The sequence below is a fragment of the Cucurbita pepo genome, chromosome LG02 (assembly GCF_002806865.2).
Source record: "Cucurbita pepo subsp. pepo cultivar mu-cu-16 chromosome LG02, ASM280686v2, whole genome shotgun sequence".
Taxonomy (NCBI): Eukaryota; Viridiplantae; Streptophyta; class Magnoliopsida; order Cucurbitales; family Cucurbitaceae; genus Cucurbita; species Cucurbita pepo.
The window spans coordinates 2,791,360-2,812,166 of record NC_036639.1 but is presented as its reverse complement, the minus strand read 5'-3'; the positions used below and the strand labels follow the sequence as shown (position 1 = coordinate 2,812,166).

General features: G+C 32.7%; 1 protein-coding gene and 1 long non-coding RNA gene across 10 annotated transcripts; one reads left to right on the top strand and one right to left on the bottom strand.

Moving 5' to 3' along the window:
• Nucleotides 1-1,211: 1,211 nt before the first annotated feature.
• LOC111788759 lies at nucleotides 1,212-14,357 on the top strand. 6 transcript variants are annotated; one of them, XR_002814222.1, is made up of 9 exons: nucleotides 1,212-1,321; nucleotides 1,531-1,650; nucleotides 5,785-5,830; nucleotides 9,290-9,318; nucleotides 9,405-9,490; nucleotides 10,707-10,851; nucleotides 10,965-11,075; nucleotides 12,684-13,530; nucleotides 14,113-14,357. It is a non-coding gene; the product is annotated as an uncharacterized LOC111788759 (long non-coding RNA). The 6 variants fall into 6 exon arrangements; XR_002814221.1 differs by having other exon boundaries at nucleotides 1,504-1,650; nucleotides 5,788-5,830; XR_002814218.1 differs by having other exon boundaries at nucleotides 1,504-1,650; nucleotides 13,438-13,530.
• Nucleotides 5,823-19,081, bottom strand: LOC111788758 (MADS-box transcription factor 23-like). 4 transcript variants are annotated; one of them, XM_023669244.1, is made up of 9 exons: nucleotides 18,985-19,081; nucleotides 18,439-18,644; nucleotides 9,930-10,008; nucleotides 8,701-8,762; nucleotides 8,280-8,379; nucleotides 8,172-8,213; nucleotides 8,057-8,098; nucleotides 7,702-7,879; nucleotides 5,823-7,606 (listed from the first exon to the last, which is right to left on the bottom strand). In XM_023669244.1, the coding sequence occupies exons 2-9, from the start codon at nucleotides 18,618-18,620 to the stop codon at nucleotides 7,488-7,490; spliced, it is 804 nt and encodes a 267-aa protein (XP_023525012.1). In that variant the 5' UTR covers nucleotides 18,621-18,644; nucleotides 18,985-19,081; the 3' UTR covers nucleotides 5,823-7,487. The 4 variants fall into 4 exon arrangements, with proteins under 4 accessions (XP_023525012.1, XP_023525011.1, XP_023525013.1 ...); XM_023669245.1 differs by having other exon boundaries at nucleotides 7,487-7,606; nucleotides 7,702-7,847; nucleotides 8,015-8,098; XM_023669246.1 differs by having other exon boundaries at nucleotides 7,487-7,603; nucleotides 7,702-7,847; nucleotides 8,015-8,098.
• Between the last annotated feature and the right edge of the window lie 1,726 nt (nucleotides 19,082-20,807).

Here is a 20,807-nt window from a genome sequence, read left to right as displayed (position 1 = left end):
TAAGCCTCCCTTGAGGCTTATGAAGCTCTCGAATAGCCTCCCCTTAATCGAGGCTCGACTCATTTCTCTAGAGCAATCGAACAAAGTACACCATTTGTTCGACACTTTAGTCACTTTTGACTACACCTTCGAGACTCACAATTATTTGTTCGATATTTGAGGATTCTATTGACATTATTAAGTTTAAGACATGACTTTGATATCATGTTAGAAATCACGACTCTCTAAAATGGTATGATATTGTCCACTTTGAACATAAGCTCTCATGTATTTGCTTTGAGTTTCTCCAAAATGCCTCATACTAATGGAGAGAGTATTCCTTAATTATAAACCAATGATCATTCTCTAAATTCGTCGATCGGACTTTCATAATACAACACAAATAAAACGTGGCTGGTTGTTTTCTTATTCACATAATGATATTTTTCTTCAGTTTAATTTAATTATATTTAAATATATTCCTTTGCGCCAGAAAATATCTGGGTACAAGTGGCACTTGAACCTCAAAATATCTTAGCGCTCTAATATACAACAAATAATATTTAAATTGCGTCAATTATTTAACTTTTTCCAAAGCCATCATAGAAATAGGTTCCCCAACTCGCTTTTGTACTTTATTTTTTCTTTTAAGAAATTTTATTTAAAAAATATTTTTTTTTTCTTTATTATTTCTTTAACTCGTCGTTCCCCCAGTTGCCGGTACATATTTTTAATTATTTATTATTCTCTGCAATTTTTAAATACCTATTTCCATGGTTCTAGAATGGACGACGTGTTCCATCTTCGTTCGCTTATTCTGCCACGTGGATAAACCTAATTCTGTTTATTATTTCCCTGTACACGCGCGGAGATTTGTTCAGCTAGTGCCACGTGGTATTCCGTTACGCATTAGTTCGCCACGTAAGTATATCGAATTTTTCATATTTGATTTATTAATTCAGGAATCGGGACGTGGATATTGATTGGTTTTTTGCACACGTGTAAAAAATGTTATTTTCTTTTTTTATAATTGGAAAATTAATAATGTAAGTAATTACATTTTATAAATTTTGTGGATATAATTAATTTCTATTTTACAATTAAAATAAAATAAAGTTTGATTTTTTTCGAAAATATTATATAATATTATAAATTATAGGCAACTACAAAGTACCACGCGCGCTAAATCCATCGCGACTATAAATATCTTCTTTACTATCGATTTCCGTGTTTGTTTCGGGCAGAGATCAAAAGCCAAATGACTCTGCCTCTCGTTGCCTGGTACCACCGCTTTTGGTCTCCTCGCGCGAGGCATCACATACAATCCAGTTCTTCTATTCAGGTTTTCGTTCTTTCTCTTGGATATCTTCATTGATTGTTTTTTCTTCTTGATCTTGAATCTTCATTGTCCTCCATATTCGTGTTTCTCTTATCACAATCATGCTTACTATGCTTGTCTTTCATGTAATTTTCTGTTCTGATCTTAGTAATGTACTAGATTCTTCTGTTTTCATGGCTTCTCAGTTCGATTGACTTACATTTTTTCGGAAGGAAATTTTGTCTCGGAAGCTAGTTCTCAGATCTGGTTGGTTGGCTGTTATCCCCGAGGAGAAGAGAACTGAAAAACGCGAGACTCCTAGCTCAACTATTCCGGTGCCTGCGAATTACTAGGTAATCTTGTCTCTACCGTCCTCTTATGAACCGAGCGATGCATTACGATGTAGAATCGTTTTATTGTAGAATTCTTTTTTCATCGTAAGTTGTCTACACACTCTTTTACGTACTTTGCTACGTTTTTCCTACTGAGAATCAGTGTTCGATCTGGTCCACGGTACGTATGGTCCGTCTTTTCATTTCACCACTGCAATTGTTTCGGACTATTCTCGAGCAAACATAAAATGAGAGAATGACTAGGGCGGTCTGGCATTTATTTCATCTATGTGTGTATGTGACATTATAATGTTTATTTATTCTTAGCCTGATCTTTGGATTTACCTGGTATATCATTTATTATATTGAGATATTAGCAAGGATGCTTGTTTTTGTGCATGTTCGTGTTTTTTGAACACGTATTTCATCGCACGCTTGCATAATATGATAATGATTTTATATCTAAAGAGAGTTGGAAATCATAGATCAAGAGTTTCATAGCTTCAACTGTCTGGTTCTTTTGATATTTGGCTGGAATTAAGCGCTCCAAGTATTCTGGAGATAGCCACTAGTTTTCCGCTATGTTTTGTTTTTCTAAAGCATTTGAGATTCCGTGAACAAGATTATCTGTTTATATATTTGCGCATCCGTAACTAATTTAAACGTGAACCTAGGCAGATGATTTAAGTTACTTATTGAGTTGTTGGATGTTAACCACATCATTACGATTTTCATATGGCCTCCCTCCCCCTTTTCTTGTACCTTTTTTCTGTTTGTTGGTGATTCTGGTTTGGTTTCTAAAGTAAGGATTGTTTTGTTTGGTATCCTGAAATAAATATAGGGATGATATTGGTGATTAATCACATACCTTGAAACTCTAGAGCTTTGGGAGTAGTTCATGTTTAGTCAGTAAGGTTATTGAATAACGTTTCTGCTATTGTTTGTTGAAACAAAATCACATTGACTTATTTTTAAGCTATTAATTGTGAACAACATTTTATTAATTGATAACAAGTTAAGACTCATGCTCTATTGAATGCTAAATTTTTCGCATTCCTTAAAAGCATTATTTTAGTAGGATTAGTTAAACAAGATCCTAAGAGTTCTTTCTGACAAGATCATCTTCGAGGTATTTGTGATGTAGGGTACTGTAAGTCTTGTAATTAGTTAGCACTCTTAACTTTTGTTTTGGTATGCTAGCAGGTCTTCTTTATCATGAAAACTGCTAGCAGGTTGAGTTTCAGAGTATTTGGGCTTTCAACTGGTTGTTTTGTTTAGTTATCATCCACAGTGAAGTTAATGAATTCATCTAGTAGGTTTACTGCACTGGAGTAACCTTATGTCTTCAGAAATAGATGCAACAAACTTCTTTTAGAGGCTGGTAGAATTCTTCCACTGACAAACCCTGTGATGAACAAAATAACCGCCATTTTCCTTGACTTGAAGAAAAAATCCCCTTGCAGTCTCATTTGCGTGACAAAGTTCGACACAACGTTTGGGTCCATCCTTATTTTGTAGTTTGTACATACCAAAAAGTTGCGAAGATGGGTAGATTATGAATTTTATTGATATTCTTGTCAAGTTGTACCATTCACCCACCAGGTAGTAGAAACTTAAGAATGACTAACAATTTGTTTTTCGGTCCTGAATAAGTATTTAAAATATGATAAAACACTGACATTATTGATGACATTTTTAATGGGTCTTGTGCATGGGGGACCATAACGATAGTTTCTTTTTAGGGCCATGAAAAGTCGCAATGGTGAGAACTCAGCAATTTAAAGTTTCAGGAATATGGTTCTTAGTTAATAATCTCAAGGACTTTGATAACATAGGTTGTGGCTTTGTTTTAGAAGTTCTTTAGTGATAATCTCAATCCTGTAATTGATATCCTTGAAAGAGTTCAACATTTTACTCTTCCTTTATAGAATTTTTTGTAAACTTTTATTTAGAAGATTGTATAGGGATTATAGGGTATGCTGGTAATTGGTGATTTTGGTTCACTATGTTCATGATTTAGTATGGCCACATAGAACCTCTAGATCATGTATTCTTTTGAAATGTGCATTTATTCATTATTTTTTCCCAATATTTTCACTTTTTGAGGATTTGACCCTTCTGTCATCCATCTGTCTATTTTGTTGTACATAAAATTTCTTTTACCTTTCAAGAAAGATCACTTGGATATGAAGTGATCACATTTGTAACTTGCGTATCCATTTTTATATTTTACCTTCTTAGATTGTTCAAAATAGATTATAACAGTTGTTCCAGTGTAAATTGTTTCTTCCGATGTAGAATAGGAAGGTAAGAATGTGAGAACCATTAAAGTAACAATCCCAATTTACTGAAGGTTTGAGTTGAATATACTTTGTTAATGTCTAGCACCACACACTTTGGGTCAGCCTAGTGTTCAATAAGGGTGATGAGAATAATAAATCTCTGAGGGAATGTGTTCAATCTGGCCATCCACCTAGGATTTAATATTCTAAGGGTTTTCTAGCAACCAAATGCAGTAGGGTGAGGTTATTGTGTCGTGGGACTATTTGAGGTGCGCACAAGCTTGTCTAACACTCACAAATATAAATAAAAATAAGTAGATTTTTCCAAAGCTCATTCTATTTCAGGCATTGTGCATGAGTAGAGTGCACATAGTAAGAATAATTGTTGTGAATATGACATTGTGCACGACATTGTGTACATAATTTTCAAGTAGTTATTGTGAATATAGCATTGTGAACATTATTTTTTAGTAGTATTAATTTTAAACATGAATTTTATTTGTTAGCACCCTGTATGTCATGCAAGTATGGTCAAAAGTTAGATTTTTTCCTTTTTTTTTTGTTTCTTAAATTGGATTTAGGTTATATATGATATTTTAAAAAATGATTTTATGTTTGACGAGAATAATATTCTTCAATGAGCCATTCGTTTATTTTCAGACTCACCCATTTGCTATATATTATTACTCACGAATATAAATAAAAATAAGTAGATCTTTCCAAAGCTCATTCTATTTTGGGGATTGTGCATGTTAGATCTATCTAGTTAATGTGCACTAGTAAGAATAATGTTGTGAATATGACATTGTGCACATAATTTCCTAGTAGTTATTATGATATATAGCATTGTGAACATTATTTTTGATTAGTGTTAATTTTGAACATGAATTTTATTTGTTAACACCCTATATGTCATGCAAGTATGGTCAAAAGTTAGACTTTCTTTGTTTCTTAATGAGTTTGGGTTATATATGATATTTCTAAAAATGATTTTGTATTTGACGAGAACAGTATTCTTCAATGAGCCATTAGTTTATTTTCAAACTGACTCATTTACTACATATTATTTGATTGACTAATCATTTATATTGCAATGGATGAAGAGTTGAGGGGAGATGAATTAGAATAATTTTGAATTAAGGCTCTCGTGTGGCCTTTTGTTCTGGCCGATGTTTATGTGATTTTGTGGGGTCTTTAGAGAGAGGAATAATAGAACCTTTAGGGGAGTTGAAAAGGGACCCAAGTGAAAGTTGGTTATCATTTAGAAATTTGAATTAGTGCTTTTGATTTTTTTTCATCCTTGCCGTAATAGTATCTGAGGTTTGCAACGTTAACTTGGTATGTCCTCTATAACTTCAATCTTGAAACACAAACGTTCTAGATCTGTTTCTGAACCTTCGAGCTTCACAAATTCATGGTTGGGGGCTCTAAGCTAGCTGGGAAATACATACAAGTTAGTAGCTAGATTGTTTTCAAGTCTCTTGGTGTTCTTGTTTACTTTATAAGTTAATATTAGGATTGTTGTCTAAAAATGTACTTTGAATTGTGATTGTTTTTGTGACGTGCAATGCAATATGCTTTTGAACCATTCATGATTCTTTCTTCATCATTTTCTGCCAGACATATCCATTTGGGGAAGTTCTTGTTTGTTTCATTAATTGATGAAATGATGTTCCTTTCTATAAAAAATTGAATTTATGCAGTTGGAAATATCATTATTTGCAGTGATCCACCGATTAAACTATTGTCTTGGATTTATAATGACCCTGTTTAGTAGAGATGGTTTTTTTCTAATATCTTTTTTTTTTTGTTTGTTTAATTTCTTTGCCGAATTGTGGCTTACTCTAATGTTTTGCAAATTATCTTGCTACAGCAGACTGCTGGATTCGTTTACTGTAGTTGAGCAGTGGAGATATGAGGTAAATACTATCCGTGCTTCCATGATGACTGTCATATACAATTGTATAACTTTTTATTGAATAAATGAAAAGAGACTAATGCTCAAGGATACAAACTCCACAAGGAAGTTAAAAATAAAATACGGAGAAATACAAAAAGAACCACTACAGAGAATAAAAAAAGAAAAAGATATAGAAAGGAACTTCTACAATAAGAAACACCAAGCGAGCTGAGCAAAAAGAAAAAAAAAAAAAGAAAATAGCAAAGAGGGAGTTTGAAGAACCAAACTCAACACTGAAAACCAAACCAAAGACAACGTTTGAAAACAAAAAAGAACAGCCACCAATGACCCAATGGACCAAGATCACCTAAAAAATTTGTATCTTCCAATTGAAGCAAAACTTTATCATCCATAAAAGGATTAATAAAAAAAAATGGTTTTGAAGTGAACTTCAATGGCCTTCTGAATATCTTTCCGAACATCGTGCACATTCAATCGAGAAACCACCAGCAAAGAATTCCACACTTTAAATTAACAACTTCTTTATCTTTCCTTACCCAAAAAAATGACTTGGAAACGGAGGGCTTTGGACAAAACAAATCTGCAACCGAGGGAGGAAAAAGAAGGGTTGAATGAATTCACAATGTCCAAATGAATTAGTACTACATTTCAAAGGCTGAGTATCCTTCCAGCCAAGCTTCTCGAATTCAATGATATAATCTCTCTGACAAATCATACAAAAAAAAAAAAAGAAAAAAAAGCCACCACGCTTTAGGAATTCACAAGGAATGCTAATCACCTTCCTTCTACTTGATATTGGCCATATGATACAATAAATAATTGCTCCTGAAGAAAACCAACGTTTCTGAATTTTGGTAGTACCAAACTCATCTCTATTGTGTTTGGATAAAATCCGAGTCTTGGTGCAGAACATCATTTCAACCATGGCTTTCTCAAACCAATGTAGGGGAGAGAATGAATGAGAGAGGAATGACTGACTTAAATTCCATGGCTTTCTCAAAAATTCCAGTGAACCAAATGCAATATTAACTCTTATCAATACAGCAACTACTACGATCCGTTGCAAGCAAACTAGCTAACCTATGAAGCAAACCCATAATAGAAGAGCAACCAACGTATTCATAACCAATGAAACAATCTGACAAGGCACAAACTGGCAAAAAATGAGGAGGCAAATAGTGACTAAAATGACTGACGAAGGGATAAGGGTTGTAGGCCCAATAGCTGCTAAAGCGAGGCGAGAGAGAGTGAAGAGGAAAGAAAAAAGAACGACAGGCAAAAGACAACAAGAAATTAACGAAGGGGGATGATATTCTTGGGTTGGGGTTTTTTTGGGTAACATATACAACATATACTGTTGGGCGAAATTTTGGTAGTCATCTTCTTTTTAATCTACTTGTTTCCTTTGATGAATCTCCGTACTTTTCTTTTATAAAATATCCAACATCAGTCCTATAATAAGCATGAACTTTTGAACCTAGCTGATTATTATGAAGGTGGCAAACCTTAAGATTTCTGGAAAATGAAGTTTGTTTGCTGATGCAATTTCAATTATTTTTTGTTGCACATAGCCTTCTCTTCACATAAATTCCCTTGTATTAATCACCACAAACGAGACAAAGCTAGTTTCGTTGGTTATGGAATAGTCCATTACCCTACCGGAATTCGTTGATTGAAAGATAATTTGCAACCTCACACCGTTTTCTTGATCCAAAATGAGTAACATCTTCCTGGTTGGTGTAAGGTCTCTTTTTGCTAGCGTAGTTGTAGTCTGCTGCAACCATCAAAAGAACAAGATTGGAATACTGACTTTGGAAAAGTTCATTTGTACGCATTATTGAACATTTATGCATTTTGTCGCAACTGTACCCCAGTTTTGTTGCTTTTTCTGGTGCCTCAAGGTTTTGTTGTTGTGGTTGGCTGAGTTGAAGGCTGATAGGTATAACTGCATCCTCTCCCACACCCAGGCCATTTGTAAGACTGCTTGCCCCCTTGGCATCCTTTGTTCCATAGACCTAGGATGGTGAAAATTTTCTTTTGATGGTGACTAAGCAACACAAAGTTTTATTTGTTAAACAATTAGAACCTTTAGACTCTTTTTTCATCAAATGTCGCTGAAGAGACACCTTTAGTTTATTTTTGAAAATAATTAAAGTTTGCTTCAATTATCTGCATCGTTTACCTTTTGGTATAATTCCAGATTTTCTTGACGAATTAGGTTTACCTTCTTATAAAGTTCCATATTGCCTTGGTGAATTAGGTTTCCCTATAACAAAGAGGAGGAAATTTAGTAAACAAAATTATTGAGAACGGAAATTTCAGAACTGTAGTTGCTTAACCTTTCTGTTTAGTTCTTGTATCTCATCCATTAAGATTTGATCCTGCTCAAAGAAAGGAAACTGTCTGTTAAACACCCAACACATTTAATAAATGATACAATTAGATACCTTCTTCATACGGACACCACGGAGACTTATCTCCAGTTGGTTTTCTAGATTCTGTAGATCTTTGACACTCAGACCAGTCAGCTCTTCACCCATCATCTGCCTGTAATTATATCTATTAGTGGTGTTCTATCGGAACGAATTAGTGGTTTAACTTGTATAGCAGTTTTTACTTGAGCAACATGCAGGAAATATATTAGGAAATTTATGTTTGGATCATGCTTGGTCGTCAATAAATGCTATCTGAAATAAGTGTCCATGGTTATGAGTGCATGTAGTAGATTGGAGGCTCGCATATGGCCTAAGGAGCCGAAGTAAATTTCGTAGTTTTGTTTTTTCATTCTTTTGCACTTTCCTCTAGTATCAGTGTTTATCAAGTAAAATGTAATGAAATAGAATAGAACAGAATAGGGTATGTTAGTACCGATGATTTTCTTGTAAGCTCTGCAGTTGTTGCCGTAACATTGCTGCTTCCCTTTGCCAGTACTAATGATTAAAAATCAGAATGTAATTTTCATACTATTTAGAAGTATAAGAGTATGCCTTCTATATTCATGCACAAAAATGTATTAAGCTAGCATAGAGTATACCAAAAAGCATTTCTGAAAATGAAGGTAATCAGTATCTTAGTCTGATGTAAATGTTATGTTAGCCTGGGGATGGTCAAGGGATTTCTGTTCATGTCTGCATCCCGTCTCCTCTCAAAATCCTTGCCTACAATCCCTGTTCTCTCAACATCCTGGCCTACACCCATGTCCACTTTTGGGGAGACTGAAGAGCCGAAGAATCCCATTAATGAGGATCGGGATTCATACTTGAGAAAAATTTCTTGGTCATATTTTAAATTTTTGAATAACATGCGAGATACTTAAGATGTGAATTGGCAAAATTATAAGTTTTGGCCAAAGTAGAGAATTGTATCTTTTATTATTATTATTTATTAGTTTGTATATCTATTTTGTAGAAATATCTAATACTTTTTGTTAATATAGAATGACACCTTAACTTTTCAGGTTTGCCATTTCATGAAAAAGCCTTTGAGGTTTGTCGTGATGCCATTTTTATGCGTTCTGCTCCCTTTTATTTTTCTGGATTTTGATGTTGAATCATCTGTTTGATTTTGTCCAGGTGGAGATTGCTCAAGGATCCAAGATTCATGATCTCATGATTGTTGTTTTGAATTGTTCTTTCAGCATGTGCCAGATAAATACCAGGTTCGTGGAATCTCTTTTAAGCAAAATATGCATTTATAATTCTGACAGTAGTTTTGATGAGTACTATTACGTCCAAATTCACATGATCCTCGATGGGTCAAACCTAGATTTCAACATAAATCTAACCACATTTGATCCCATAATGATTGATGTTCTTCCTAGTAATTCACTTCGGGCAGCTCTTCCTATCCAAATCAAACTGCTGTTATACCTTAACTGCACTGTCCCAAACCCCTCCCGCCCCTCCCCACCCCCTCATTCCACAACGTAATCGTACCAGCCATAACTATGATGTATAATTCTTATTAGTCATCGTATCCAGAGATTTGACAGATAGGCAATCTAGGTGTTTGCGTTTTAACAATCATACATGATCTTTTGTCTAACATGTCTGGCAGTCGGAAGGAAAAATAATCAAGCCTTAGATACTAAAGAATACCTTGACTTCTGAAGTCGAGACCCCAAGCTGATGGTGCTCCTCTTTTGTCTTGTGATATCGTTCTATTAGTGTTTTCATGCTGGTAAGAGTCAATAATCTGAGTTAATCATAATGATATGGGCAAGAAATGAAAATCTATTGGGAAAACAGCAAAAGTTGAAAATTTAACTACCTTGTGAGCATACGTCAATAAGATAACCCTATTTACACCATGATTTCCTTTCAATTTAGTTTTCCCGGTTAAACCTAGACTTCTATTCTCATGTGGTAGGCTCTTAACATTTTCAAGATTCTTGTCGGTTATATAGTGGAAATTCAAATTTGCAGATAGGTAGAATGAAATTTGTAGCCACATGACAACATTAGATGGGTGGCAAAAAGGGTTGCCTAACTATCGAACCTTCCTTTTTATTTAAGAAAAAATTCAAAATTAGATCGAGTAATCAATTTCTCCTAGAATGACTAAAGTTCAAACAAAGAAAAATTTTAAGCTCACCTATTATACAGATACAATGAAATAATATTGAGAACTATGTTCAAAACAATTCATGGTCACCAATAGAATTTATAATTTAACAATATGCAAATTCAAATTAACATAAACAATGTCAAAGCAATATTTGGTTAGAGAGTTTAAATGAAGATTTGTAATGGTTCAGCCTTCAATGAAACCTAATTCCCAATGTGCCTCCTTGAATATTCTACTGCCCACCACGTCTTTTTTGTAACTGAACATTAAACATAAGTGAGCAAACCTCACCAATCTTTTTTGTATAGCTACATGGCAGGTATAGTGTTTCAACAGTGCAGTCTATGGTATTGGGATGAAACGTTGGTTGAGAGTGACTAGGTCAAAAGACGGATAGCATGGCCAATAGACAAGTGAGAGATTTTATCTATGATCTATTGATATCTCACTCAGGTACATAACATTTTTATCTCCATTGACTTCCATTTAACCTATCCAATATTTATACCCTTAGTAATTGAATACATTTTTAACATCTCCTTTAGTGGTTTTCATTTTATTTGTAGAGGCACGCATCATGCTCTCGGTCTTTCAACTAATGATGCAAATTTTAGGCATCTACATTCATGGAGTGTCACGTTGATCAAAGCAAAGGATTCCTTGCACTTATCGGTCAGGTATGTGTACAGCACTTCTGGAGTTTCAATAGATAACTGTAAGATTTAAACCATAAAATGTATAATTTGAATCCACTAAATGTAACGTAGAACTTTATGTGAATTCTCATGATGCATTCTTTTCCACTCTTTGCTTTACCATCATCTTGCTAGTTACAGAAATGGAAAATTTCATCAAACTGGAAAACATGACAGAGATTAAAGGTGTAGGGTAGCTGGTAGAAAACTATGATTACAAGATTAAACTAGGGAAATAGCTAACGAGATGGAACTATAAGGCAACAGCTAAAGGAGTTACCTCAATTGGCACAAATCACTTCAAGCCTACATTATTTATGAAAAAACTACGTACATTAAAAAAGTCTTCTATTTCCTCCTGTCTACAATGCCCAGAAAATGGTCCTGATGGCATTGAGCCTCATTTCTTTCTAAATATTAAAAAAAAGTCTCCTCCAAAGCTCGATACTTGGGATGTCAAAGAAAGAGGAAATAATATAAAGATTCTTAAGATGTGATTTGTATGAGAGGAGAACGAGTTTTGCAACTTCCAAGCTTTCCTATCTATCCTATCAGTTAGCATACAAACATCAAACATACCCATAGCAGAAATTCGCTACTTGACTTCTTCGTGTTAAGGTTTCTTCATACATAATAGACTACGATTTCAAGACATGATAAGAGAGAGAGTTTTTGAGGAATTCAGAAGCTCTTATGGCCAAAACAGCCCAGTCTTGGGAAATCTTCTCTAAAACGAACTAAACAATTACCATTATCCATAGCGAGACAGAGATGCCAAATCCAAAACATATTTACAATCTTGGAATGATTCGTCAGAAATTTGGAAAAAAGGCACACAAAAGAGCCACCAAACAAGAGGAGTCTAAACAATACCTAAACTGAAGGGCCTACCGAAAATGGTTCCGATCCACCGTACAATATTTACAACAATTCATTGAAACAGAAATCAGAAGAGATGCATTAAAGGGTTTTTTTTTACTCCTCAGGCCAAATGTCCAATAAAAGGGCAAAACAAGCTACACACCAAAGATATTGCCTCTAATCCCATTACAAAAGCTCTATCATTAAACAAAAGTTTCCATTACAAGCCAAACAAATGCCAAATGACGCAGAAAAATGGTTCCATGTTAGAAAAGCTATCTGAGTGCGACCCCGAAGGATATGATCTAGATCTTCAAACACTTGTCCTTTAAGAGCATCCACCACTACAACCACAAAATTGAATAATGCTTATGCATGTGGTCTATAGGGTTAGCTCTCTCATGCATAACTTGTCAAATAAAAACTTCATTCGCAATTCAAACTTTCCACAACTAAGATTATTCATGTATTCTAAGATTGTGTTATATATATATATATATAATTATTTTTTTGACGACTATCAATAAAACTTCCATAAATATATTTGACAGGGGGTTAGTAGATTAACTTTATCATTCTAACTAGACCTTAATAATAATATAATGATTTAGGTTTCTTTTAATTAGCATTATTGTGTTTTCTTTTTAAGAATACATGCATGCTTTGTTTAATCATTAAGATCTTAGGCTCCCGTGTCCTATTCATAAATTTAAACATTGAATTATGTAGCATTTTCTCCACGAATACATGAAGATTAATATCATAAAAAACAACATTTTAGAGGTAAGAGAATTCAAACTTTTGAACTCTTAATATATGTTTGGTATGTGTCATTTGAATAAATTTTTTTTAGTACATATTATTTCTATGAAATATCTTAATATATGTTTGGTATGTGTCATTTGAATAAATTTTTTTTAGTACATATTATTTCTATGAAATATTTGTAGAGTATGTTTTAAATTTACATAATTATGTTTCATGAATATTCTCAAAACCAGAGAAATAACTAATTTAATAAATAAGGTCTAATTATGCACTCGATGACGAATTTTATTTCTTATCTTCGTTATCAGCCCCTAGAACTCTAGTGTCAACCTTGAACTACTACGTTTTTTTCCCTTGGTTTATAGTTTTGTTTTTCTTTCCGAAAAATAGAACTGTTTAATAATCACTTGTTACAATCTGAAAAGTGGTTCTGAAATTATAAATTAATTTTTAAAACAATATAAACAAGATTTCATAAATATACACTCTTCTTACATGTTCTTCTAAAACTATTTCATAAATAGACCCTATCGATTTTCTCCAAAATTTCTCTCTTCAATTTTTTCCTTCAATATATACTTTTCTTACTTTTCTCACTATAATTTTCCCCCTTCTAGCTCTTCTTTCTTTGACATATATTTTCCATTTCTCTATTAACTTTTATTCTCCCCAACATATCACCGTATCTATCATCTTCTCTTAACATTTTTATTAGAAGAAAAACTAGATATCCATGCCGCTACAAAGGGAAGAGTTGAAACCCTTTTATGACTGATACTGCCTATGATTTTGGAAAGCTATGTTGAAAGTAAGTGGCTACAATTTTTTTTTTCTTCTCCTATCGTTATCTTGAATGGCGGTCTGTTTTTGGTTGTTTGGCATGCGTAGTGGGATCCTAAGATTGGTTTTCGTAAATTCTCTACCTTTTATTTTAACAAATAAAATTAACTATAATAATAATACTGACTTTTAACAGAAATTCTAATACCTGTTTTACGTAATGATAGAGAATGTGGTTGGGTCAGAGGTTGACATAGTTATGTGAATGAATATTCCTAAAAAAAAATTAAGATATTTAAATTGATAGATAAAATTATTTACTTCTTAAATGAGTTAAAATAATTTAATATTTATATACTGTATGCACGTTAGATTACATTTCTTTAATATTTTATTGATCTGAGAATCGGCCTTTCATTATTCCTCTAGATGTCGAATCCATACACATTCGACATGACACGAAATTTTATTACTATGCCCACCATTATATTTTTTACAGCAACCTTAATATAAAGTTTTATATTTTGAAAAAAAAAAAAAAAAAAAAAAAAANAAATATTTACGAGGTAGAATTTTGGAGAACTGATTTAAAAAGTGAATGTCTTTTCAGCTTCAAACGCAGTAGAGCGGGACAGCAAATATGGGGTTCTATTTGCAGAAGAAAATAGAATAAAGGAAACAAAAGAGAAAAATGACGGCATGTTTAGTCGAATCTTATGAATATGGTCATGTCTATAGAAATGTTTAATTTTGATACATCAGTACAAATATGTTTTAATTGTTTTAACTGTTTTATTTGAAAATTTGGGATATAATTTAAGGCTACTGTTCAAAATATTTTAACTTCATTTTTCATGTACGCTGCGTTGGTTTTTATATCAAACAATAAGATAAAATAACAAAAATCTAAAGTTTTTAGTACCATTATATTTTGTCGTGCTCTCTTACACTACCACCTTTGACCTTTCTTTGATATTTCAAACTACTCTTAGGGCAGAATATTGAACGAAAATTTGATGTTCATATGACATCTTTTCAGACTCTATTTTTGGTTTACTGTTCTTAGGACTTCACAAGTTATCTTAGACAAATATCTACACTTGTCTTTGAATATTAATAACTAGATTTACAATAAATATCTACACTCCTCCTCAAAATACTCTTCCACATATTTTACAGCTTTTACCATTATGATTATACTCCTTTTCTAATATTTGGAAACAAAAGTCTCCTTTTCTAACATTGTCTCCCTTTCTAAAATTTTCTAGTATTTGTTACAAATGACGAATTTAGTGTTTCATCAAATAAAACAAATAATTCTAATGTTTATTGGTAGAAACTATTATTCTTTCCTAAGAATTAAGCTTTTAATAGACAAAAAAAAGTTTAGAAAGAAAAACATGAAGCCATTTTTAATTATGGCATATGTAGTCAAAATTATATGTGGAAAGTGGGTTTGACAGGTTATTAGACAACATGTACGCTTTTTTCCCCCATGATCCAACTATCCCTACAGCATCTGTCCTCTCTTTTCCTACTTTGCAAATATCTGTTTTTTGTGAGCGAACCAAGTCGCAAGGATAATTCCCCTAAACAATCTCCTAAGGAGGGACCCACAAATTATCATGAGCGGAGAATTTTATAACTCGTGAATGTGAGATGGAGGCAAATTCCTCTCACGAGGGAGATGGGTAGAGGGTACCTAGTGTAGTCAACTCACAGTTGAGTGAAATCAAGATTTAAGCTTTCTAGGATGCTCGAGAAATACATAGACCTTACGTTTGAGATATCTTTGCTATTTCTATGTTTTTATATGAGTCTCAAAATCAACTAGAATTGGCCTAATGGTTCAAGCAAATAATACAAGAGTAAATTCAAATCATGATAGACTGCTCAAGATTTAAATCCAACCCTACTAAGCATGGTCTAGTAATGAAGAAGAGCTCATCGCTAAGGGTGATGAGATCAACCCCCTTTTCCAATGGGAGAAACGGTGATTCACAAGGATTCAAAGAATGATGAGTGACCAATAGAGTATGGGCATGCAATGAGGCCGAATGAATTAATCCAAACGTGAGTGCAGTGCTTAGCTACGATTTTGTGTTGTAGGACTCAGTTGAACTTCATACACGCAGATCTTCACAATTTTCCTTCTCCTTTTAAATCCATGTATCCATCTTTTTCTCTTGTTCTCTAAATATAATATTCTTACAACAGGCTTTTCTGTCTTACATAAAAACAAAAATGCAAAACTTACTCTTCTTTTGAAATAGCAAGTTTTTTTTTTTAGAAAAATCAATACTCAGTAAAAATAGCTTATGAAATGATGTCAACTATACAACTTAATGCATCTAGGTGAAATACATCTGAACACTTAAGCTTGTTTACTTAAAAGTAAGAAAGATAATGAATCGTGTTTTGAGTATTAAAAGCAAAATGTAAAATCTCTTGAAAAGAAATTATAGAAAGCAATTGAATACAATTGAATAAGGGAAGGTTTCCAAGTAGGAAACAAAAAAAAAACAAAAAAAAAAAAACAAAGAAAGAAAGACTGTAAAGGCTTATTTGCTTCAATATTTTTTGTTTATATGCCTGAAAAAGAATATTTGGAAAAAGAACGTGAAGAATTTCTGAGAATAAAATAAATGTGTTCGGTGTTATGAGAAATGTTATCAGAATTTTATATTTACTTTATTATTTAATTTTAAACAATAAACTATGCTTAACTATTTTACATTATTAAAATGGTTTTAACTAATTAATTTTGATTGAGGTAGGTTTTTGAGTATTTGTGTTCAATTAAAACCATTATTTATTTAATAAAATTATATAAACTTTCAATTATAAATATTTAGTTCAACTAATATTTCAAAAATTAAAAGTTGTATACAGTAAAATAAATTATACTAAAGAAGATATACTTACTAAATCATAAATCACTATAATAATTTAGTAATAAAACAGTAACATGTCTTAAATTTTAATCAGATTGTATTATAAATAATATGTATTAAATTTTAGGTTTTTGAGTTGTTTAACCATTCATATTAATAAATAAAAAAAATCAAGTAAATAATTCTAATAAAATTATACGAATTTTAATAAATAATTAGTTCAATCATTATATTAAATAATTAATGAACATAGCTAAACAATCAAATACTATGTACATAATAATAATTTGTAAAATAATAAGAAAGAAAAAAAAAAGATGAATAAATGTAAAATAAAAGAAAAAAGAGTAAAGAAAATGAAAATGAAAAAATAGAAAGAAAAAAAAAAAAGAAAAAAAAAAAAAGAAAACCCATAATGATGCGTGTGAAATACTTTTACAACATATTTCAAAAACTTGAAACAGACGAGGTAAAATCCATGTCTATTCCCCTCTTTTCCATCCAAAAAAACTTGAAACAAACACCCCTAAATATTTTGTTTTCAAGTGTAACGTGAAGAATTATTGATAATAGATTTAATGCAAAGCCTTTTCTAACATGTGATATGCTCGAATACAAATTCTTTCAAAAGCAGAAAACAAAGATGCTAAAAATTATTATTAAGGCTAAATAGTCAGAAGGTACACCAAGTACACAGAAACCGAACCACACAACAACATCAAACTGCGTGAGACTGCCTGACCGACTTCTGTGCATACTTAACCCTATTTCGTAAAAGTATTGCCCCTTGGGGACTAAATCTATTGTTCAAACCATGCTTCTTTGTTCTTTTCGAATATAACAGTTGTTTAAGAATGTGGAAGAACAATGGGTGTCTAATCATCCCTAATTATGAATGGTGAGGTCGGAAAACTATGCTTTCTTTTAATTCTACACTCCTAACTAATATGAGATCTGGTCCATTCCTTAAACCAGAGGGCTTCTGTTAGAAACAATTTTGAATCGAATCATAACAGCTATGGATGAAATAATGCACTGTTGACCCATGTCATTCGATCCAATCCAAGAAGCATACATTGAGCAACATTGATTGACCAATTAGGCTGTTCAGATTCCTAGAACTAAAAATAGCACAGAGATCCACTTTTCCAATCAGCGCTATTTCTCTTGGTTGGCATCCATTACAAGGATAAATTGATAATTGTATGGTGCAAAACGATTTGATTCCAGTATCGTGCACGACCTTCATATCCATCCATCGAGAGATTTGCAATCATGAGATAGTACGTAATTTCTCGCATGAATAAGTCATTTGAATCTCCGATAAAAGTGACTGAGGATTCTCACCCTCCCTTTCCAATTCTAAACGAGCTCTATGATTATTATGCTGCAAGGAGAATCGCAACTCCGAAAATCTCTTAACCATATTCGTCCTTTACAACATGTTCACTTGGATCTTTGAACAGTACTGAAGTATAAGTTCGAATGTAATTTTTGGACTGCTAACTTCTCTTTGGTTAGCTTATCCAGAACTCTCATCCTACGAAACTAAGCCAAAAATTCGCATTATAGCAGTCCATCCTATAGGCATAAACTATTGGAGTATCTGGCAACCAATGACTCTAAAGGTACTTGATATATGCCAATAGAGTTTATGAGCGGAGTAGTTGAAAGGAGAAGCTAGCGAAGTTTGAACGATAGAGAGCTCAGGCGAATAACAGAACTGAGCCTCATAAAATCACAAGAAAGAACAAGACGTCAAAAAACCTGAACACTATAGGCTCTACAATTCCTATTTCTCAGTATGCACAACATTTTATTTTACTATAAAGCACAAGTCATAATCGTGATTCAAGGTGCACGCTCGCCAATATAATGAAGAAAAACCAGGTAAATTAATTGAGCGAGGCTACCAATGTGTTGTCGCACTAGATATTAATCTATTATAATAAAGTTCGAAAACGGAGAAATTATTCAGACTGAAAAAAGTAGAAGAAAATAAAGGCAAACAGTAAAGAAACAGAAGATGAATGTCATAGAACCTGGTGCTGGAGTATTCATAAAGCTTGCTGGTGCTGGAGAAGATGATGACTCCAACATCGGCGTCACAAAGGATCGCCAGTTCTTTCGCCTTCTTCAGCAGTCCACTCCTTCGCTTCGAGAAAGTCACCTGTCTGCTCGTCGAATTATCGATCCTCCTAATTACAATCTTGCCTCTCCCCATTCTTAGATCCGAAACTCGATTCTTCTGTCCATTTTTCCGGAAATTTTTTCAGAGAATAACGAAACTCAAGTAAATTTCACAAGTAACAAAGATAAAAGAAAAATCACAACCAAATCACAGAAAAGAAAACGACAGTTCTCTAAAACACTTCATTCTTCCTCGATAACGCACAGAATAATTACACATAGAGAAGAGAGATGCGTTCCTACTGCGAGCGATCAAAAACTAAATAATAATTTAAAAAAAAAAACACTCCGAAAGCAGATGAAAAACGACGAAAACGAAAACGAAAACGATGCAATCTGCAGCGAAGAACGGAAGAGAAAATGTGCAGGAATTATCCAGGAAATCGTTCGTAACTTACTCTTTTGCAGTTGAGTGCGGTGCTGTTTGGAGGCGAGGCAAAGAGATCAAATCCAACAGAATCAACGCTTTTTTACGGAGCGTTGTACTGAAGCGGGTTCACATAATTCAGCCGCACAGAGCCAAATATGGAAGGGGTCTGCGTTCCATGTGTTATAGCTCTGGGTTTTTTCCAGTGTGGGAAAAACCAGTGCGGGTTCATACTGATGAGGGACACGTGGCCCAATCAGATCGCGACTTTATTAACCTATTTTATTCATCGAGGTGCGAGCTGTCTGTTATATCGATCATCGACGCGTGGGGCTATGGCTATGGGATACGGACTACGGAGACTGCTATTTTCTTCTTTTGGAAATTTGCTACGTGCGAAATATATTTTAGAAGGATGCAGCCTTTTGTCGAAATTGCCCTCCTACGTTTTTAGTATTTACTGTTGTACCCATGAAATAATCGTATAATTTTATGGGACAGTATGAAAGAAAATGGGGCACAGAATATAGGGTCATTTCAGGCAAAGTCCAAATATTTACATTTTACTTTTATTTCTCGCCCCCACTTTTGTCTTTTTCCCTCTTATTCCATATTTTGTGCTTCCTTTAACCAGTCACTAAGTTTATTTGTAATGGTACATAGTTTATGTTACACGCACAATCATTCAAGCTCGATATGATCAATCTTGCTTGTGGAGTGATTCGAATCTCAAATAAGTGTTCTTGCGTTGAAATATTTGATTAACAATAATCATTCAAGTTAGACATGATCGATCTTGCTTGTGGAGTGATTCGAATCTCAAACAATGTTCTTGCCTTGAGATCTTCGATCAACAAGGTAATCCGAATCTTACTATCCTTGTAGTGATTCCTTAACATATCATTTGGTATCAGAGCTTTAGACTCAAGATCGGATATAGGTTTTCTTTGCGTTTCTTCTCAATTTAATTTTGATTTATTTTTATCTTTTTAGTTTTTAATCGACCTAATGTTCAAAATTCAATCTTTGCTCTATTGAAAATTTTGAGAGGTGAGAATGAGAGCTTCATTGTGTAAATGAGTGTAAAAAGAGTGGCCTAAATTCCTCGAGTGTATACTCGTGAGAGTATATATATATTATTAAATTACAAAATTATTTCCTTTTAATTTGTGTTCTAATTCTAAATTTAGAAATTAATTAGGGGTAGGATTGAAATTTAGAGTTTTATTGGATAAAAATTAAAGTCTATATTTATTAGAGTAATTAATTTTTAAAATTTTTAAATTCTTCATAAATTTATTCGATATTTTTTAAATTGTAAGAACCATTAACTTTATGTTTTTTTATTTTATTTTGCATATTATTTTTAATTTAAAAAAATACTTTTGAAAAATTTTACAAATTGGAAAAATAATAATAATAATAATTGGAGTAAATAAAGGAAATGGAAAAAAATATATATATGTAATTTAAAAGAAATAATAAGAATTAGTAACAATGTCGGTGCATTTATGCTCCATTTCGATTGCTTTAGCTTTTTAAATAATTATTGGCAATTAATATTTGATAAATTTCAGTTTTAAAAAGCAAATTTAAACGTGATTTAGTTATTTTTATAATGACATTTAATATTAATTATAAATGGCAAATGACTTCGAATAATTTAAATTATTTAATAAACATGCAGGAAAAGTGGTTACTATAAAATTTTGAATCAAAGAGAATAAATATGGAATTATAGATTTGAAAATTTAATAAATTAATTGGAGAATGATATTTTTTTAAAGAATATTGAATTCAAAAGCTAGTACGAGGATGCTTTTGATCGGAAGGGTAAATTGAAAATTTATTTTA